This window comes from Coffea arabica, chromosome 2c, assembly GCF_036785885.1.
Source record: "Coffea arabica cultivar ET-39 chromosome 2c, Coffea Arabica ET-39 HiFi, whole genome shotgun sequence".
Classification (NCBI taxonomy): domain Eukaryota; kingdom Viridiplantae; phylum Streptophyta; class Magnoliopsida; order Gentianales; family Rubiaceae; genus Coffea; species Coffea arabica.
In genome coordinates this window covers 66,525,508-66,539,870 of record NC_092312.1, presented here as the reverse complement: position 1 = coordinate 66,539,870, position 14,363 = coordinate 66,525,508, and the positions used below count along the sequence as shown (strand labels likewise).

Below are 14,363 nucleotides of genomic sequence, written 5' to 3'. Positions count from 1 at the left end.
AAATGAAAACATCTCCTCTATCCAAAAAATAAATTTTTGTATATTATATTTTGAAATGGGTTGACAACATTACAAAAAGTTAAAAGTAACAAAGACAAATGATATTTTTCAAAATGATGTGATGCTAAGTGAAAATTTGAGAAACCTTAAGGGAGGTTTGTGAAATTATCCCATCCATGGCTTAGCGCGTTTAGGAAACTTAAGGAAGAGGGGAATTGAATTGACGGTGGTGATATGAACAAAACGGGCCCCACTTCTCTTACATTGTGACACGTGTTTGCGCGCCAAATTTATTAGCAATGGCGAGTCCCACATTGGCAATGAAATTTTATTTATTCGAACTAACTTCTTTTTTTAAATCCTACAAACAAAGTATTGCTTCAAGCTTTTTTAAGAATTAGTGAAAAATTATACTCTACTGATAGATTTCAACTCTTGTCTTCCCTTTCCTCGAGTCGTCCCAAGAAAAAATAGGGCCAAAACCAGAATAATGGAGAAAAGGAGGTATTTGATAAATAATGTAGAAAATGCAACCAGAAAATATTTGCTGAATTTACACCAGAATTATTTGGAACAAATACACAAATAGCGCTGCAAAAACAATGGGATACAAGATCAGAATTGACGATGGTGTTATAAGAGAAAATATGGATGAGAATCTCCAGTATTATACTGGAAATGTGGTTGGAAAGATTTAAACATGTCCATTGACAATGGAATCATAATTCCTTCTGAAAAACAAAAGCTTGACAAGATGCAAATCCTCGTCATATCAGTTCAGAATTCTCAGTTGACCACCGGAAGATGAACTAAGTCCCTCCCTAGGCGCAGGTCTTGGGGTCGAATCCCCCTAACTGCGTTGCTTCCTTCCCTAGAGCATGACTGAAGGTTGTTTAGCTCTCTTCGAACCTCTCAATAGATTAGATAGGACCATTCTCGTCCACTTCCAGTATAGGACTAATTGTAACAATATTGTACTGAAAAAAATTCAGAATTAGATTGAAATGGTACAATGAGTACAGCTACTGATACAAGCCGGTTTGGCAGTGGGCAATTTTGTTCTAATACAGGCAAGAAGGAGACTTGATGCAACAAATGTCACATTGCTCCCTCCTCTGTAATGCGAAAAGCCTACAAAACTGAGTTACAGGGTTCCTTAACTGGAAGAGCTTGCTGCAGGAATTTGTCCAAAGGATCAAATCATTCTCTCTCTTCCACAAATTATCGACAGCACAAGCAGATGGCGAACCCCTAATCTTATAGCAGGGAGTCCGGGATGATTTACAAACTCGTCTCTCTTTGGAGTCTCATGTTTCATTACTCATAAGTTATCTTCTATTTCATCCGGTACATGCAATTTTTCAATGGCAGCCTGTTCGAGGAAGGAATGAAGGGTATACTTAAGCAATGATCAAATAAATTGCCCAGCTTAGTAAACCACAAGAGGAAGTGCACCATAATCTATAATTGATTATGAAGATGATAAATGACTTCTCTTGATATCTGAGCTATAGAAGTACTATCAAAAGATTGAATCGGTAGGAAATACTTGTACACATAAAATGTAGGGATGGAGAGGGGTCAAATTTTGTGATTCAACAGAATGCACTAGACCAGTATTAAACATGAGTTGCAATCTCACGGTTCAAGTCAAAGTTGATGGTTTATCCAAAAAATAATACTAACAGTATCTAGTTTTAGCAATTTCTCATGCTGAAATAATAAACAAATAATACCAGTGATTCTTGTATCAGTACTTCAGTAGCACCTATTACAGGTAGAAATCATAGATAAGAAGCTATATTGTTACCTTAATGGTAGCAACATCAGTTGCAGATGGTTTCATATCCAAAGCGAGTCCAAAATGTAGCATGGCCTTGTCGTACATATCACGCCTTTTGTAGATCCTACCCATCAGTGCATACACGCTGCTCTCCCGCGGCGCATACTCCTTAAGCTCCTCCAAGACTTCCAAAGCCCCATCGAAATTCTCCATGGTCACAAGAATATTAGCCTTCTGATAAAGTGGGAGAGGATTCTTCTTATCTGCCATAATAGCTTTCTCCATAATCTCCAATGCTTCCTTATTTCTCTGCCAAATTTAGAAGATGCCAATGGTTAAAATTGAACTGTCTTGATAAGGTTCCCAGCTCATAAAATTTGACAAACCTTCAACGCATGTAGAGCTGTCCCAAGATATGACATTATAACAGAAGAACGTGGATTTATTTGAAATGCCATTCGGAAGTGATGCTCTGAAAACTCAAACTTCTCTTGCCGAAGGTAGACCATTCCAAGACCATACCAGGCATTGTAATGTCGGGTGTCAACACGAAGAGCACTCTGATAGCTCTTTATACCATTCTCAAAATCCTCAAGGGCCACATATCTGTGAATATAAGAACCTCAAATTAAATAATCTCTAAACTGATACTACGTTTAGGTGAAAAAGAAGAGAGATCCCATCTAACTCCTGGTTTCATTTTTTGCCTAAAAGAGCAGATATATATTCATACTCATGACCACAAAGGGTGTGGGCATATGCAAATCTTGAATCTAGCTGCACTGCACGCTGGAAATTTTTGAGTGCCGTTTCATGGTCTTTCTGCAAGCTATAGCAATTTCCCATAGCACACCTGCCATATCAACATAAAATTTTTTTAAAAGAAAGTGACCAGAAGCAAAAATGTCTGACAGAAGAAAGGTGTTCTATGCTCATCAAAAGACTGCTTATATGACTGCAACTAAAGGATTTATAACCAAAAAGTGTCATCATATTACAGTGACAGCAATAAGCACCAACTTGAAAAAGCAACAGAACAAAAATAGCAGGTAATATTAAAATGGCCAGTTCCAAAATAGGATGGAAAAACGACCATTTTATGATTAAAATACTCAAGACCATCACAAAGCACGTAAAAGTGTTTAATTTCAGATAAATGACAGATTTCATCAACTGGCAGTAAATCAGCTCACTTAAGTCCCAGGCTCAAAAGCTATACTGCACAGATTTTGCATCAGGTCAGAGACCATTCAGCAACCGTTTTTGCACGGATGACAACTTCAGGAAACCAAGGAACCCATCTCTATTTAACATGTGAAAAACCAAGGAACCCATGAAATGTTGCATTTTCCAAAACCAATTGATTCTCTCAAGTGTAAAAGCACAGAAAAAGGGAATGTGTGCTGCACACAATGTTCTATTGAGAAGAGAAGACACCTGGCAGAAACTAATTTTTCAAGATTAATAATTTAGTCAAACAAACACAATCACAAATATAGCATATCTACCATGATTGGGGAGCCAGACGGTCAGTTGATATCAGCTCTTGAGCCAGGTAACTCAACTTCATATCCTCCTTGAGATGCTGATATACACGGTTCACATAAAATTCAGTTAGGTTTTGAGGGGTCCAGGAAAATGCAGTTGGAAATGAAGAAATCAACTTTCATGATAACTAAATAAAAGCAGCATAATCCTTCTTTAGTAATTCTTTTATTTTCTATGTTGATAACCTTGAGTTTTCAGGCTAAATGAATAAAACAACCTCCTGCTCACACTATCTCCACAACTACTTTTTACATTGATTGGAAACTATTAAAAACAGTCAATTACTTTAGCATCTTTAGGAACAAACAGCAGGGAGCTTTTTTGCAATGCACAGCGCCTTTTTGTGCTCATGATTCAAAGAATAAACTTTCCAAGAGTGTTGAAAACTCACATATAATACTGTAGAATAAACATCCATTCCTTCTAAGCTATAGGGGGAGGCAAGACGAGCCAGATTGAAGGCATGATCTGCTTCTACATAATCAACCATTTCAAAGTATGCTTTTCCGACCTGCAACAAATCCGTATACATGAAATAAGTATGTAAGACATGTCACTGATTATACATGGTTAGTAAGGAAGACCTATCACTATGTTCTGCCTAAAACGAACATAAAGATGTAAATTGCAGCTTTGTCCTCTGGAAAAACCCATGATACCATTAAATAGAGTTAATTCACTTTATCCCAAAGTGAAAGTTGCCATTCGACAGGTCTTCCTTTAATGAGAAGTTTGGAATATTCAATAGTCCAAGGAAAAAATAGCAACCAGATGGGGCCCAACACTTAAAGTGCAAATGTACAAAGGAAAAAGCGAAGAAAAAACAGGTCCCTATTTTTTTGGCTGCACCAAGCATGTCAGAGTTCAAGATTTCCAGTTGAGGAAAAGTCTAAATTAGTTTGGGGAAAGGAAAGTAAGACACTCAATTTGGACATATTCAGCTCAACACACCACGTTTGAAGCTATCTTTTCTTTTCCCCTCAAAATCAACCACATCTAAAAGCTTGAGAACAAAGATTCTGACCACTGGTAGTGGCAACCATCTCTCAAGGAAAATTTCTAGATTCAACTCACACTCCCAGTTCATTTATCCCACTAATACACAGAAGAAGCCAGAAGAAAAGCTTTGCAGGTGATGTAGAGAGATGGGATGCCAATGTCTGTGAAGTCAATTGCTTGAATTGGTGCATGCAAATCATAAGATCCACAAGACATAAAGCACGAAATAAAGCTAGCAAAGATACCTGGGATAGTACCCAGCCTGTATTATATTGCTTCTGCGGGAGTTTAACATAGACATCCAATGCATCCTGTCCTAGCAAGAGGATTCATACAACTAAATATAGTTTCAAGAGAGACTGGAGATTTCATTTCTTCAGGATGTCAAATGCATACCTGACATCTATATCCACAAGAGAGTCTATAACCTTCCCCAAGTATTCTCAAGAGCGCCAATAAATCCGAAGCACCAACTGCGACTCTTGAGCCGCTCAGGCAAACCCCAGCTGCAGACGTAGGCCCTTCTTGATCCAGAGATCTAGATTCACTAGACGGGGATGAACAAGTTGTGCTACTATTACGAGAATCATCATAACCATCATGCTTAATCCCTGCAAACGTTAACCACTTCTTTTAGCTACTGGAATACTTCATATATAAGAGGCCTGACACTGGGAGAAATAGTGGAATATCTCTTATTAGTCCTTTACTTGCGACATCAGTTAAATTCCTATTTTGACGTGGTTGTTACTTGACAATTGCTCAAGAAGTTTTTTCAACTAATGTCTGTCTTAAAATCAAGCAGACCAACTTCCCTAATTACCAAGTATCATAAGATCTTTATGCACAATAATTGCTCATACACCCCCAAAAGCAATATGAGAACATAATAATTACCTTCCAAAACAAAGAATACAATGCATATGAACCCGTTCTGACTAGTTAATGGGCTTAAATGGAAATTTCTACTCAAACTCAAAAAAAAAAAATTAAAACAAATAGTGAACAAAACTTTGACCTTGTAGAATTAGGCAAATGCTATTAACTTGTATCTATTGTATGAGAATAATTTCATAAATTTTGTAGACAGTTAAAAAGACAAGAATATTGTAATTTGCGGAATTATCCATACAGATCAGAACTTTTAGTATAACCAGCTAGAGACCTAGTAAAGGAAGAAAAAGCCCTACAGCGAGCTCAACCAGATTATATTCAATAAATTACAAGGGCCAGTATGAAGAAGGGAGTCTCAGCCCTAGAAAGCCACCCAAAATTGGAATTGCAGCTTGGTTTTTTCTGCAATCCTAATCCTTGGAATTGATGCATACTAAATATTTGAACGCGTGCTGATATTTTACATCCAAGCCTACCAATCAACTGATATATGAAAAAGTTAACAAACAAATGAGCAAGATAGATTATCAGGAGCTTTGCCAACAAGATTCATCACCTTCATCAAAATTTTCATTAGACCAAGACTGTCCTTTCCGACCTGTCACTGGACGTACTGATCCAGTTGCAATCTTGGAACCACCAAGGTATTTTGACGAATGATTTGTCCCATTGCCAGACACTGTTGACACATTTGAATTAGTGTTGGCCACAGAATCTCCAGTGGCAAGTCTTATGCTCCGTCGAGGGGCAGAATCAGCAAATAACCTCCCTGATACCTTACCACAATCAGGATGAGTTCAAATCAGTAACACAAGACACTATCAGCCACAAATACAATGTCAGATGAGACTTATATATGCTAAATAGAACTCGATGTGCAATATGCACCTAAAAGGAGAACAAAAGCACAAAAGGATGCAAAGCAGACGTACAACTCTGTGATGCCCAAGAGTATTAGGTTTCAAATGACCTTAACCAATAACAAATCGAAAAGCCAACTTCAGGTTGAATCTTGCCTTCAACATGACTCTGAGCTTTGATGGCCCAGCATAATCAATATCCACCTTACCGTACAAAGACCATCTAAAGATACAGTCCTGAAGTTTCCTTTCTATTTTCCATATCATTTTACTTGTACTTACTACTTGAGAGTTTAGACTAGATGCCCACCCCATCCATTTATTTTAGCCTATGTTCCATCTCAAGGCAGAGCCTCACTTCCCTACCAACATAACCCAGATCTGGATAGTTTTCATACATCTGAAAGGTTCTCAGCTCATTTCCGTAGTCTCTCTCTCTCTCCCCCCCTTCCCCATCCCCCCACATAACTTATCTAATGCTTTTACTATATTTTACTTTTTAGACTAAAAGAAACAAATACAAGAGTATCCAAGTTACTTTGGTCTGAAATAGCAGGGTAGAAAAGTGCAATATATGGTGAAGTGTGCTACCAGAGTACTCATTAGTGTCAAAGCCTAAAACTACCTTAGCAAAATTAAGGACCTTTCTACAGCACACATCTGGGTTTAACAAATGCCATCTACCTTTTAGTTACTACAGTTGATGCAGCTTTACAGAAAGCAGGCACCAATCTCTCCTACAAACATTATTTTGGTTACAATCTAACAATCAGGAGGTGAGACAACAATTTCAAGCTAGAGTTGTATCCTTATCAGCCTTCAGGTGAAAGACACATAGTTCTTATGCATTACTATGATATGCTCCGTCCAAGCATGACATACTTTAAAAACATTGCAGGGGAAGTTTGAATAGGTAACAGAAAAAGATGGTTATCAGAAGGTGCAACAAACCATGGATGGCATGTGGAACCAACACTCCATTTCCCTAGAGATCCTATGAGGTGCTTGAAAGCAGTCAAAAGTAGTTGACTAGGAGCATCACTATTACTGGTTGTCCTTTGAACAGGCACAAAAAGCAACATAACAACTTTCTAACCTTTCTTAGTTTTCCTTCATCAACAAATTTCCTCCGAGGGGCCTGAATCGTTGAGTTCACAGTTGATCGTGGAGAACTATCAGCCCCAGTTGCACAAGAATTTGGGCCATTTATTTGCATATTTCTGCATATAGGAGGTGGAGCTACACCTGACAACTGCAAGATATTAAGAAGCTAAGACGGGCAAGCTATCTGCAAAACTCATAAAGAATATGCAGCTATTGAAGCTTAGAAAAAGAAAAAGCTACTATCTAATTTATGAAATTAAATAAACTTAATTGCAATTATAGAATCTCCAAAAGTAACAATAGAATGATATTATCTGGCCAAGATCACCCAATTGCCCTTCCCTGGCAAGATACTCTTCGTAAGCTATAAGCTGATTGTCATACCTGGGAGGCCGCAGCCATTGGTGAAGGAGTACTGTAGAATGACAAAGTAGTAGGACCACCATTTAAAGGCTGACTACCAGTTCCTCCAGGCTGAGGTGCACTGTGATAGTTCCCAGCAGCATCTCGTTGACTATTGCCATGGATATTTTTCAAATGCCTTGGACTCAAATCTTCTGCACCAACATTCCTGCTAGAGATTAGACCCTGATCTTCAGCAGATGCTTGCATACTTTTGGAACCCAATCCATGAGGCAAATGCTGCTTTTGGATACAAAGAGAAGCAGCATCACCAAAAACTGTAGCAGCCTCTTCAGCAGCACCTGTCTCCAAAGTGTGTTTTTAGCTCAATCTTATAGCCACAATACAAAACAATTCCAAGCAATGTTAGACAAATAAAATAAAGGTAGGTAGTAGCTTAAGAGGAATATGCAACACAAAAAACCGAATTGCTCTACTGGTGAAGACCTTACTTCAGCCAAAACAAATCATACTGTTTCCATAGTAATCCAAGGGACTTTCTTTAATCATAAAACTGGAAATTGGCCAAACAGAATCTACATTAACTGCTGACAATTTGAGCTGTGAAAATCATATTCAGTGGATAAAATGGAATAATACCTCAAACTGGCAAAGAATTTTATTCCTATCTTTGTTCATAGAAATTCTTTTTTCTTTTGATTTCCTTATTGTGCTGATAAAATATAGTTTTAAAACACGATCACAAGCTGTATGACTTCAAATTAAAGGTACTATAATTGAGTTGACCAACATGATGACGGCAGCCATCATTTTCAGGTTAAATGGGTGCAAAATATGGAGAATGATTCAATCTTTCTCGAGGAGATAGAGTTCTGCGTCTGCTATCTGGTCACAATTAAATCAAACCAAGCAACTAAAACCACAAATCCCGTGGAAATTCAGGTCAAGATTTTCCCTTTAGTCCATTTCCCCAATACCAATGAGATATAAAAAATGAAAACTATTCATGGTTGCTGGTCCAAAATAAGAAGTAGCCAGCACTATCAACTACTTATCAAATAACTCAACAAGATTAGTGTAATAAATTCTGCCAAAAGAAAAAAGGAAGATTGAATAACGCCAATGTTCATATACAAACCTAATATGCACAATTCCTCATAAGCAGCCCAGAGCAATGGATCCAAGGACAAAGCTTGATTAAAGTGATAAATGGCACTCTTTCTTCTATCTGTGCATCTGAAATACATGGTGAAAGATCAACAGATCAACAAAAACTTATAGAAGACACTTTTCTTAATAAATACACAATTTTGGAACCCAGTACAACAGAAGTCAAAAAAAATAAAAATAAAAAACCCAAGAAACGAATGAAAAAACAGTAAGAAGATAGCTGAAAAAGAGGAAAAAACAACAAAGCTGTGCAGACAGGCCATAAACTGTGAAATACCATTCAGAAAATACTACTAGCTAGTAGCAGAAATTAATAAGCAGGTTATAAAAGGAAAGCCAAATCATAGAAGTAAACTGTTGCATTGATAAAAAAGCATCATCCACAATCCAAAATTCCAGTTGCTGTAAAGAAACTTTAAAAATGTTCATACATAATAGCTCAAAGCACTTGGGAAAAACAAAAGAAACTAACAACCATGATATAAAGTTATAATATGTCCAAAACCAGACACATTAGAAATTGTATTTGTGAAGATACCAAGAAAAGAAATCTGTGCAATAGTATCATTAATAAAAGTTGACAAAATATTTCAAGAACACACCTACACAGCCAGCCCACATTCTCATGTTTCAACACAGGTAAACTTTGAATATGCCATTGTTCTGAGGTTGGGATATTAAATGGTGACAATATGGACCAAACTTTTAACAGAAAAAGGAAAAGAAAATTTCTGAAATGCTCATCTCTAGTCAAGAAAGAACTTTTGGGAAGTGATGTTACAAAGTCACACTTTGGATGTATCTAATTACATCAAGTTTTAGCAAATTAAGTACTAAGGTAGCAGACTCCATTATCCATCCAGAGGAAGCTTCTCCAAAACTTGCAGACATAATGGAAAACGAATGATCAATTCATAGCAAAACTCACATAAATATAATGACTAAAAAATGATAAAGAACTAATGAGAACCTGTAAATAAGCCCAAGAAGGTAATGCCCAGCTGCACCATTTGGAATCTGCCAAAAAGACATACTTCAAGTAAAATCACCTGAATATAAGGTTGATAACTACAAAAGAAGGTGGCACTTGTATTTGTCTAGATTCTAAGAAAGCATTGTAGAAAGGTTTTCTATTTCTGCCATAATACAGTGCCTACTTTCTACTAACTTTTTCCCCCTCTTGATATCATCATTATTTCTCCATGTATATTACTGCACCTTGGGTTATACTTCCAACAATTTAAAATCAAAATGAAGTTTATCTATCGATATTTAGTTTAATCCTGCCACCGAAAACATTTAACCATGACCAATATACGGAGTCAAGCAACTTAAATTTCACAACTCTAACATAAAGCAATTGAAGTGTATTTTTCACTCAGGAAATATAGTGCCCAAGCTACTGAAAGCAAGGAAAACAATATAAAGCAAAGTGGTCAGATATAATTTCAAAGTCAAAACAAAATCCTTAGACACTGCCATATATGAGTCTGTGCCATTGCCTCCCATCCAAAACATTATGCTCTTTCCAACTCTCTAGTCAAAAGTATTAATCAACTCATAGCTACATGCTTTAGCATCAAGCAAAATATGTAAACTTTTATTCAAAATATTTACTTCTTTGTTCCAGCACTTAACTGGAATAAAGTTTGCACTTTCCATAACACTAACCAGCATTTTGAAGCTCATATTGGACTCATCATGCATTATCATTGTCCAGTAAAGACCTGTTCTACATCTAGGGTGAAATTTAAAACATAATACGCAGACAACATCCTGAAGAAAGAAACAGTTATTGTTTACTTCCATAAATAAGGTCATAGGTAATTATTCTGGAGGAAAAGGGTCCTTTACTTATTAGACCCTTTTTTTTCCACCAGAATTGTAATCCCAGAGTGTTCCTTTATCCATTTTTCACTGGCTGTTAGCTTCTCCAGCTGAATACACTACGTCACATCTTCAAACAAACAAATATATCCAAACTAATCTACATGTAACACAAATTTATATAGCAATACAAGCACACAAATGCACAAGACAGTTCCAGAAGCTGACTTCCATATTTGTACCTCTGCAGATGATTCATTAGGTGGGCACAATGCCGCTTCCGCTTCATTTAAAAGGTCCATCTTAAAGCATGATTGTGCAAACAAGTACCGGGAATGAGCCATATGGTTTCCTTCAGAAGATATTTGAAAGGAAAAGTAAGAAGACCAGAATAAGAACTACTGTGCCAAACAAAAAAGAAAAGCAAAAAGTAAAGAACCAAGGTGCATGAGAGAGTAAAACTACTAGCATAACCAGTAAAACATACCTTTTAAGATGTGGTATGCAGAGTAAGCCTGATTGTTCTGCAAGTAACAGACAGCTAAGAGCTGCGAATTTGTCTGAAATACATGAAGAAGACATTGAAAAGTAAGAAAAAAGTTATCAAAGAACCAAAAGGCTTGCTGAAACCTACCTAATGAAAATGCATGGCGGCAATCACTAAACATATAAAAACACGTGGACCGTATGCTTCAAACTCAAAATAAATTTGGAATTATATAAAGGATACTGGGGCTTCTTCAGAACTTCAAAAGGCACAGTACAACTAACCCTCAGCATCGAAATGTACTTGAATAAATTTCAATTCCTAATTGTCCAAACTTTCAAAGCAGCTAGCCCTATTTTGCCTCGTAAAAATTGCCAATGCACAAATATTCAGATTTTCCATAAAACTACATCTCCATTTTGTCCAAAACATCTCTATTCATCTATAGATACCTAAACTTCAATTTTCCCCTTTCCATAAAACTCATCACCGAAACCCAAAAAACATATACCCAAAATTTTCAAACGTATCCACTAATTTTCCAAAAAAGGATTCTACTTTGCCTACACTTAAGAATACTAATAACAACAACACTAAATTGTACCTAAAAAATTAATTACTAAGCAACTCTAGGGTTCAAAATAAGTAAATTCGTTTAACTTTTACTCAAAGAATTAAAAAAACAGAGGAAAAAAAGTGAATTATAAGCTACCTCAGAGGGAAACTCAGCGCAAAGGCGTTCGCACATGAAAATGGCGTTGCGGTACATGAAATGCCGTAAGCTGTTCTGCACACACTCCGTCAGTATTGCCTCCATGGATTCCGATTTTTAGACGCAGAACACACAGTAATAAAGAGAGGGGTTTTGATTTGAGGGGAGAGTGAGAAAAAGGGTTTTAATTTTGGGATTTGGAGGATTCTTGTAATTTTATATCCAGATTTAATTGGAGTAGTCGGAGGAGGAAGACGAGGCACGTGACATTCGAACTCTAATTCAAAATGTGTCACGTGATGAGGGGGGACTGTGGCCGTTGGGGCGGAGCTGGTAAGGAGTTTCCATTTTCCGCGGACGCCATTATATGAGAAAGAAAGAGGGGAGACACCTTTGAAAAGATTAATTTTGGGAAAATTGCTAATAATGTCCCTCAATTTCTCAAGTGTATCTTTTGGTCATATACATTTTACATAAAATGCAATTTTTTTACTCACATTAGTCACATTTTTTAAATTTTTTCTCAAGAATTCTAAATTCGGGGCTCAAGCCACTAGATTAAGGCCTCCTTGGTTATGGTAATCCATATCAGTTACATGTATGCTATACGCGTAATTTAAGGGCGTGCTTGGCATCTCAATTCTTTCCTTGTTTTTATTAGATAAGTTTTTTTGTCTATAAGAATCCTTAAAATACATACAAAAAATGTGTTTGGATTGAAATGTTTTAAAATAAAATAATTTGTTTTATAAATTTCAATCACCTTTTTATCTTTCCAATCATCTTTTTACCTCACATAAATCACATCACAAAAAGTGCTACAATAATTATCTTAAATAAATTATCCAAATAAACTCCTATCCAAACAAACCTTTAGTTTTTTAAATATACATTTCAAAATATCAAACACACACCCAATCCCTCTTTTACCACCACTATTCCTAACCATTTGTACCTCTACCACTACTGCCCCTACCTCATCCCACAAACCACCACTTGTAGTCACCTCATTAGCATAGGTCACCCTTCTTCTTTTTTTCCCCTTCTCCCTTTCTCTCTATCTCTCTCCCTATGCTACTCCCTCTTTCCCTTTTCTTCCCTTAATTGTCTTCTCCTCTCCCCTTTTCCTTCTTCACTCTTTTCCTGACACTCTTTCTCCTCTCTCCATCCCCCGCTGTACGCAATAAAATTTTAAGTCTACAAAATGACAAAAAAAAATACACCGATAAATATGTAAAATATAAATTTAAGAAAATATGTGAGTACATTCTCCGGGATTTTCTCAAGCTTATAGAGAGTTTCCTTCGATTCTTCTCCTCAAACGCCAGTCCAAGGGTTTCGCAGTTTATTCTTGGATCAACCACTAATGCCTTCAAATCTTAATATGAAAGATTTGAAAAACTTGAAAGATATTTGAAAATTCAAGTCTTGATATATGAAAGACTTGAAGGGCTTAAAGATCCAGATCTTTGTAACTTGGAACTTCAATACTTGAGCGTATGAGATGCCTCTTTTTTTTTGTCCCTTGATTTAGTAGAGAGACCCCTATTTATAACTGTAATATGAGATAGAAATTGAAGACATTGTTGTATTAGGACTGTTCCAGCTTAAATATTATCTATTCTTTTTGTATTTATTAATAAAGAGATAATATCAATGAGTGGTTCCTTGATTGGCCAAACTTGCAGGGACATATGACGTTGTGCCATTTGGTTGGACAAGCTATTGCAATATATAAGACATCTACATATATTAAATAACCCTAAATATTATTTCTTTAATAAAGAAATAATTATTTAGATATTTATCCATAATTTTGCTAAGTCATATAGACATGTGACATGGTATAATTTGATTGGCAGAGATATTCTGATAATTTTAATTGGCCGCAACACCTCATTTCGACAATGTGGAGAGACATGAATAGCTGCCAAATAGCACAACTTCCAAGTGTGCATGATATATGGCAATATCCGATTGGCTAAGTATAAGCCACAGAAATCATTTATAGACTAATGGTAATTTTAGAATTTAATTAAAATTCCATTGTCTATAAATGTCCCCTCGAAACTTGTTCGTGATTGCTAGAGACTTGAAGCAAGATTTGAACGGACAATCTTTGCATTTTTTTTTTCAATTTGACTTGAATGCCATTGGAATATTTATTCTAAAAAAAATGGACTAGAACTTGAAGCTTTACAAATCACATGGCTGTGGCTTTTGAATGGACATAGGATGGCCATGTAAAATATTTCCCAAGTCATCACTACTAAATATCAAATGCATGCATAACTTGGTGAAGTCAATGGTTTCAATTTCTAAGACTAAATCCCTCCATGCAATAGTTACACCATGGCCGTAGCTTTTCCGTTGCTTTCGGGAATTCAAATATTATATACACACGAACTCTTTTCCTTTTAAGACTCGAACAACCTCTTTGAGCTAGACTTTGCAATATTGGTAATTTGTGCAACTTTGTTGTCGAATTGAATAAAAAATCCAATGTGGATTCCAATATGATTCTAGTTGTCACAATCATGGCCAATGAATTACAAGTCTTTTCCTATTTCAGCTATGCTTGCTCAATTCCAAGTCAAATTGGAATTCTTTGTCATT

The 14,363-nt window shown here is 36.3% G+C and overlaps 1 protein-coding gene across 2 annotated transcripts; it reads right to left on the bottom strand.

Moving 5' to 3' along the window:
* Positions 1-978: 978 nt before the first annotated feature.
* Positions 979-12,124, bottom strand: LOC113727490 (cell division cycle protein 27 homolog B). 2 transcript variants are annotated; one of them, XM_027251689.2, is made up of 16 exons: positions 11,748-12,123; positions 11,036-11,108; positions 10,791-10,900; positions 9,692-9,738; positions 8,690-8,787; positions 7,573-7,892; positions 7,181-7,336; positions 5,781-6,000; positions 4,727-4,941; positions 4,576-4,641; positions 3,723-3,842; positions 3,292-3,368; positions 2,517-2,636; positions 2,170-2,389; positions 1,811-2,092; positions 979-1,372 (listed from the first exon to the last, which is right to left on the bottom strand). In XM_027251689.2, the coding sequence occupies exons 1-16, from the start codon at positions 11,850-11,852 to the stop codon at positions 1,322-1,324; spliced, it is 2,280 nt and encodes a 759-aa protein (XP_027107490.2). In that variant the 5' UTR covers positions 11,853-12,123; the 3' UTR covers positions 979-1,321. The 2 variants fall into 2 exon arrangements, with proteins under 2 accessions (XP_027107490.2, XP_071932266.1); XM_072076165.1 differs by lacking the exon at positions 4,576-4,641 and having other exon boundaries at positions 11,748-12,124.
* Between the last annotated feature and the right edge of the window lie 2,239 nt (positions 12,125-14,363).

What these genes read in the sequence shown, in the direction of transcription:
- LOC113727490 (XM_027251689.2), bottom strand. Translation starts at nt 11,852, where the DNA reads ATGGAGGCAATACTGACGGAGTGTGTGCAGAACAGCTTACGGCATTTC. An exon ending in CTAATGAATCATCTGCAGAG is followed by an intron (nt 9,739 to 10,790) that starts GTACAAATATGG and finishes TCTTTTTGGCAG; the next exon opens with ATTCCAAATGGTGCAGCTGG. An exon ending in TAATGAAAATTTTGATGAAG is followed by an intron (nt 4,942 to 5,780) that starts GTGATGAATCTT and finishes TAACGTTTGCAG; the next exon opens with GGATTAAGCATGATGGTTAT.